This window comes from Tupaia chinensis, unplaced genomic scaffold (assembly GCF_000334495.1).
Source record: "Tupaia chinensis unplaced genomic scaffold, TupChi_1.0 Scaffold000273_1, whole genome shotgun sequence".
In the NCBI taxonomy this organism is placed as follows: Eukaryota; Metazoa; Chordata; class Mammalia; order Scandentia; family Tupaiidae; genus Tupaia; species Tupaia belangeri.
In genome coordinates, this window is record NW_006159755.1 from 1,616,968 (window position 1) to 1,623,339 (window position 6,372).

The 6,372-nt window shown below is 56.7% G+C and overlaps 2 protein-coding genes across 2 annotated transcripts in view; both read right to left on the minus strand.

Moving 5' to 3' along the window:
- Positions 1–6,370, minus strand: part of MAP4K2 (mitogen-activated protein kinase kinase kinase kinase 2) — an 18,168-nt gene extending 11,798 nt beyond the window's left edge. The window contains exons 1-19 of the mRNA XM_014588346.1: positions 6,347–6,370; positions 6,167–6,224; positions 5,850–5,940; positions 5,707–5,771; positions 5,359–5,414; positions 5,012–5,059; positions 4,881–4,923; positions 4,424–4,496; positions 4,213–4,344; positions 4,076–4,138; positions 3,638–3,719; positions 3,437–3,544; positions 2,948–3,026; positions 2,792–2,850; positions 683–726; positions 562–600; positions 446–479; positions 219–324; positions 49–137 (exon numbers count right to left, since the gene is read on the minus strand). Coding sequence (XP_014443832.1) covers positions 49–137; positions 219–324; positions 446–479; positions 562–600; positions 683–726; positions 2,792–2,850; positions 2,948–3,026; positions 3,437–3,544; positions 3,638–3,719; positions 4,076–4,138; positions 4,213–4,344; positions 4,424–4,496; positions 4,881–4,923; positions 5,012–5,059; positions 5,359–5,414; positions 5,707–5,749 — 1,098 coding nt within the window. The 5' untranslated portion in view covers positions 5,750–5,771; positions 5,850–5,940; positions 6,167–6,224; positions 6,347–6,370. The remainder of the gene's footprint in view (positions 1–48; positions 138–218; positions 325–445; positions 480–561; positions 601–682; positions 727–2,791; positions 2,851–2,947; positions 3,027–3,436; positions 3,545–3,637; positions 3,720–4,075; positions 4,139–4,212; positions 4,345–4,423; positions 4,497–4,880; positions 4,924–5,011; positions 5,060–5,358; positions 5,415–5,706; positions 5,772–5,849; positions 5,941–6,166; positions 6,225–6,346) is intronic.
- The window catches only part of MEN1 (menin 1), a 7,423-nt gene continuing 6,896 nt past the window's right edge, over positions 5,846–6,372 (minus strand). The window contains exons 11-12 of the mRNA XM_014588315.2: positions 6,167–6,346; positions 5,846–6,003 (exon numbers count right to left, since the gene is read on the minus strand). Coding sequence (XP_014443801.1) covers positions 5,846–6,003; positions 6,167–6,346 — 338 coding nt within the window. The remainder of the gene's footprint in view (positions 6,004–6,166; positions 6,347–6,372) is intronic.

The window sequence follows — 6,372 nt, forward strand, 5'->3', positions numbered from 1 at the left end:
TGGCACCCCCCCACCTGTCTCCCCTCCCCTGCCACTTCACCCCCTTACCTCAGGATCCTCTCGCTGCTTCATGGTGGCCCAGGCAGTGGGCAACAGTGAGGGGCTGTCAGGACCAGGGGCAGGTAGGGGTGGGGTTCCTAGAGGCACAGACCCACTGTCATTCCCAGCCCTGGGCCCCACCCTGAGCTGCCTCCTGGCCTCTCAAGCCTGGGACTCACCTGGGGGACTGGACAAAGGGTCCTCAGTGGGAGGCTCAGATGGGGATAGCTCCAGGAACGGGGCTCGCTTGATGGTTCCCATGGCATCGTCCGGAGAGTCTAGCTCCTGGCAGGAGGGTCAGGGGCATGGTCTGGCTGTTAGCAGGTGATCCTGTAATCTTGTCCCACCCCAACTGCACCCTCTATAGCAGCCCTCAGCCCTGTTCCAGCTTCCTTCCACTATGCACCTGGGGTTCCGAGGCTGGCCGGATGGTCAGGCTCCTGTGGGGGATAAACCAGAGGGAGCCATGACTGGCAGTTAGGGCTGAATGCTCCCTGCCCATCCCCTAGGCCCAGCCCTTACCTTTCCTCCAGGGCCTCTTGGACTGACTGTAGTAGGCTCCTGGGTGGGGACGGAAGGGGTCAGAGGTCAGCCTTTCTGTTGCCCCCAGCCCCTACCTGAAGCTTCCCTCTCCCTCACTCACCCACTCAGCTCCTCCTTTCCCAGTAGTGTCCACTCTTCCTCCCACTGGGGGAAACCAAGGCAGAGAGACCAGGAAAGAGAAAGGGGGGGAGAGGTGATGTGAATGGGCAATCGAGATTGCACTGAATGGGGTGGGACATGGTGCAACACTCTGGGAGGCTGACCGATGTGGAAGGTTCTGGGTTTATCTCTCCAGAGACCTCCTGAACACGCCAGGCACACATGACCCTGTGCACAGGGCTGACTGAGGCTGACAGGTTGTAGCATCAAGACCCTGTTGTGGTATTATTTCTGTCTTTCTTACTCATAGAAGAAATAAAAAGAACAAAAGGAGGGTCAACAGGTGCTATGGAGGTTAAGGTGCTAGATTCCACATGGCCAGCTTCGTGGTTCAAGTTCTGGACCGATGACTTAAAAACCACATGGAGCGGGAACCAGCAGTTAGCATAATGGCTATGCCGCTGGACTCCCATGTAGTCGACTGCAGTTCGCGTTCCGGACCCGGTGGCTTAAAACTCACGCCGGGCACGTGTGCGTGTGTGCCCAAGATCCCGAGAGGAGAATGGAGGAGAAGGGATTGCGGCATGACCATCCCCTCTGGGGGGTGATTTCTCGCTTTCTGTCTCTCTGTCTGTCTCTGTCTGTCTGGTGAGTGCACGCACCCTATAGTGAAAATCTCTAAAAAAAAGCACATGGAGGGTAGGGCGAGGATGGGGAGGCTTGGCAGGAGGTGTGGTGGTTAAGAGCACTGGACTCCCACATGGCTGACCATGGTTCATGTCCCAGATCTGGCGGCTTGGTTTCTCACTTTTTCTCTCTCTCTGTCTCTTTTCTCTCTGTCCCTCTCTGGTAAAATTAAAATAAGTAAATAAATAAGTTAAATAAAATAATTTTTTAAAAATGCAAGGGGGCTGGTAGGTGGCATGGTGGTTGTGGTACTGGACTCCCACATGGCCGACTGTGGTTCAAGTCCCGAACCTGGTGGCTTGCATTCTCACTTTCCCTCTCTCTCTCTTTTTGTCTCTCTCTGGCCAAATTAAAATAATAATGATGGTAAATAAAATAATCCTTAAACACACACACACACACAAACTCAGAGTGCATGCATGGCCAGAATCCTGAAGGGAGACTGGAGAAGGGACTGTGGCATAGCCATGCCCCTTGGAGAATGATTTCTCACCGACCCTCTCTGTGTCTCTCTTGGCGAGCGCACATACCCTAAAGCAAAAGATAAAACAGAATAAAAGGGACTGTGGAAGAAAGAGAAGACAGGTAAGTGGACAGAGGCAAGAAACTTGGAAGGGAGTGAGAGGCAAAGAGACCAAGAGATTATGAAAGAGAGAAAAGCAAATAGCAAGAGAGAAAGAGACAGAGAGATGTGGAGAGAGATGGGATCATGGGAGCAAAGAGAGATGCTGCAAGAGACAGAGACTAAGAGAGCAGAGATGGCCAGGCCGACAACCGGTAACAGAGACTGAGGCAGAGATGTGGTTGAACAGGGTGGCAGTTCTGGCATGTGACAGGCCCAGTTTCTAGAGGTGGGTTTCTTCTAGTTGGCTGTCTAAAAGGATAAGCCCAGGACAGAGTCCCTAGCTCTCAAGGGACAGGCCTGTATAGATACCTGCCTGAGGTCCAAGACCCAGGCAGTGCTTGCTCCACAGCACTCCCCCTCATTAAAAAAAAAAAAAAAAGATTTTGCTATAGGGCATGTGCACTTGCCTGAGACAGAGAAAGAGAAACAGAAAGCGAGAAATCGCCTCCCAGGGAGATGGCCACGCCGAAAAACCCCTTCTCCATTCTCCTCTCAGGATCTTAGGCACACACGCACACATGCCAGGCGTGAATTTAAGTCAGGCGCTGGGTCTGGGGCTTGAAGCACAGTCATCTACATGGGAGTCCAGCAATGTAAACATTATGTCATCTGCTGGTCCCAACCTGGTGTGAGATTTAAGCCGCTAGATCCAGGACTCAAACTGCAGTCGACTATGTGGGAGTCCAGCAACATAATCATTACACCATCTGCTGGTCCCCAAAGCCCCCTATTAATTTGAGGTTCCCAGCCTCCATGCAAGCTCCCTCCACACAGCCTTCCCACACTGCGGCCCCTCACCGGCTCATTCAGTGGATCCGTTTCCTTTCTGCGCAGAGCGCCAAACTTCACCTGGTGAACTGGGGGCCCAGAGTGCAGAGGTTAGAAGGCAGAGTCTCCAACTGATGCCCCCACTCACACCAACTCCACACAGCTTAGCCCTTCCTGCAGACTCACACTGGATCTCTGAGGGAGTCCTCTCGGCCGGACCATGCTGACCTCGGGAGTGAATGGTGTCTGGAAACATGTCATAAGTCTAAGACAAAAGAAAAACAGTGGACGCATACCCAGGAGGCACCTTGTACCAGGAATCATTGTAAGTGCTTTGCATACATTCCAACCCACAGCCATTATTGAGATAAAAATGGCACCCTCATTCCACAGATAAAAAAACTGACACAGAGAGGTCAAGCAACGTGCCAAAAACTACACGGATGCAAGAAGATGCCTTAGTCATGGTTACAGTCAACCTGGGTCCAAAGGCAAGAACTATCAAGTGGGTGCTACAGGGAGGCAAAGCAGGAAGGATCACTAATGGTGGACTCAATGGAGAGAAGCTCCCTGTGCTAAGGATATACAAGTTAAAGGGACCTTGACCTATATCACCTGGGGGCTCCTTTCAACCAGGCCAGGTCAAGACCGCTTTCGCATTCACCCTCCACTTACCTCCAGCTCACAGTCTTCAGGGGAGGGGGTTCCCAGGTGGGGGTCATTGGCCTTGTCCAACAGCTGTGTGAGGAGGGCCCGAGGGAGCGGCTGGGTTGTGAATGGGTGCTGGAGGGTGGAGGGGGACGGTCAGATTGGCCCCTTTTCTCCAGGTCCCTGCTTTGGAGCACTGAGCCTCTTGCCCTGCCCCACGCCTCCCACCTGCAGGAGCCTCTCTGCTGTTGGTCTCTTCTTGGGGTTCTTGGTCAAGGCCAACTTGAGGAAGTGGTGAAAATTCTGGGTCCTAGTGGGCACAAGAGCCCCCCACCCCAGACTGAGGTTAGCCCCCGTGCAGGGCATTTTGTCAGCCTCCCTTGCCACCATTCAAAGTCACTGCCGGGCCCGCCCAGGAAGGAGCCAGCCCCAGGCCAAGGGCAGCTGTCTGAGCAACACTGATATTGCAACATGGCAGCTCCTCCAGCACCAGCCACCCGCCCTGCTTTCCTGTCCACGGTGGGTCCTTAGCCCATAAGTGGGGCCAGGCCCCTCATTCAGAGGGTCTGAAAGGGCCATGCCCTGGGAGTCAGTAGAAGAGGAGTCCTCCTCCCCCAAGGGATCTGGCTGGAAAGAGAGCCCAAGCAGGGAGATGGGGGCCCTCACCAGCGGGTCTTGTCTCTCAGCTTGGGCGGTTGAAAGCTGCTCTTAGACATGAGCATCAAGGCCCTGTGAAGGGCGCAAGGTCAGGAGTCAAAAGTCAGTAGGGCAAGGGTCAAGCAAAGGATAAGTGTGGGGCTGACCTCATGGGGTGCAGGTGGAATAGAGGGGGCTGCAGCTCGCCCAGCTCAATGGCGGTGATGCCCAGGGCCCAGACGTCACACAGCTCATTGTAGCCACCTTTTCGCTCCACTGCAGCCACTTCCGGAGCCATCCTAGAGGCGAGGTCACATATGGGATGGCTGGGTGCCCCACCTGTGGCCCCTGACCCCTCTACCCGAGGCGTAGCCTCACCAGTACGGAGTCCCAATGAAAGACCTCCTCTTGGCCACAGACGCCGTCAGCTCCCCAGATACCCCAAAGTCCGCTGCGGGGAGAAACAGCCACTCTCACCAGCCCTTAGGCTGCCACTTGCCATCCCATTCCAGGGCAGGGCTCAGGCGGGCAGGTGGCCCAGGGTTGGACTCAGCTGCCACAGGCCCACAGCAAGGTCAACCCCTTCTGAGGAAGGTCAACTACAGCCTATCCCAGACCTTGTGCCTGGTCCCAGGTCGGACTCCATACAGACCAACCTCATCCATCTTCTAGCAGGAAGGGGGTACTTGGCTATTTTTTAGACAGGGAAGCCAAGACTTGGTGGTAAAGTGACTTGGCCGAGGACACCGAGTGCTGAGTCCAGGTTCTGTGACAGCCAGAATTCCCACAGACCCTCACGCAGACCCTCACCCCAACTGTGACCCCAGGTACTGACCCAGCTTGACATCTCCCTGGAGAGTAAGGAGAAGGTTGGCTCCCTGTGGGAATGGAGCAGAGAATCCCATCTAGTGCCCCGGGACAGCCTCCTCCTCCCCTCTCCCGCAGTGCCCTAGGCCAGACCCCTACCTTGATATCTCGGTGGATCTTCCCCTGAGAATGCAAGTGGTGGAGCCCCTGGGGACAAAGAGGAGCTCCTGAGAGCAGCTGCCCAGCACCACCCCACCTCTCCTGAACCCCCCTCTCAGGACTAGGGCCCCCCACCCAGTCGGTTTCCTCCTCCCCTCTCCCCAAACAGGAAGTGGCTGAGCCAAGAGGGAAATGGGCTGCTTCCGGCAACATGCCTGGGGCCCCTGCCCTGAGGACCCACAGCCCCTAGGCCAGCCCTGCCTGCTGCACTCCACATAGCAGCCCCCCCTCTACTGGTCAGCCTGCTCTCTTGGGGCCCCAGGCTGTGGGTGCCGCCGGCTGGCTACCTTCAGTGCCTCTCGGCAGACAAACGCGATCTGCCGTTCCTCCAGGGGCCCAGTGGCTAAAAAGAAAACAGAAGGGTTGGCATGGGGTTTTTGGGGTCTTCTGGCCATCCCAGGCCACTCCACGCTGGGGAAGCGACAGGCACTGACAGGTGAAGGGATGGCCACATCCCCTCCCTGCATAGTCTGGGACACCTGAGCCCAGAAAAGGACAGCATTTCTCTCAAGGTCACACAGCTAGTCAGAAGTGAAGAGGCGCTCAAGCTCTGGACAGGGACTCTCCCCTCCTGTGTCCTCCCCCTCCTCCGCTGATGGGGTTGGGGGAAAGCTGTGACCCTCTGGGGCCCTCACCATGGTAAATCTCCTGCAGAGACCCCCCTCCACAGAACTCCATGCAGATCCACAAGCGATCATTCCTGGGGGTAAACAGAGCTGGGGTGGGCACACAGCAGGCCACTCAGGAGCTGCCTGGGGTGGAGGACAGAGCACCTCACCTGAGGTAGCTGCCAATGTAGGCCACCACATTGGGGTGGCGGCATTCGCGAAGGATGGTGATTTCCTGCTGGAGAGAGCTGATGTCGTCCCCTGGGAAGCACAAGGGACCATTGGGAGCAGTCACATAGGGGTCGCCTTGACTCAGTACCCCATCTGCAAAATGGGCACAGAGTGGCCCCCTCCGTGCCAGAGAGGTGCCAGGCTATAGTCCTTCCTGGGGTCATCTCAGAGGGTCTGAAAAACGTCAACTCTCCGCCCCTTCCCGCGCCCGCCTGCCCTCTGCTCCCTCCGAGGCAGAGGCCGGCCCGGGCCTCACCTGGGTCTAGCTTGACTATTTTCACGGCGGCCAGTTCGGACGTGACCGTGTCGCGGGCCTGCAGAGAGGAGACGGAGAACTGGGATGGGGAGGGGGCGGGACTGGGGGCTGGATCCCGCAGCCAGCGCGGAGCGGACACCCTCCTCCCTGCTCTCCCGCCCGTCCCGCCGCCCGACGCACCTTGTAGACGTCGCCATAGGTCCCCG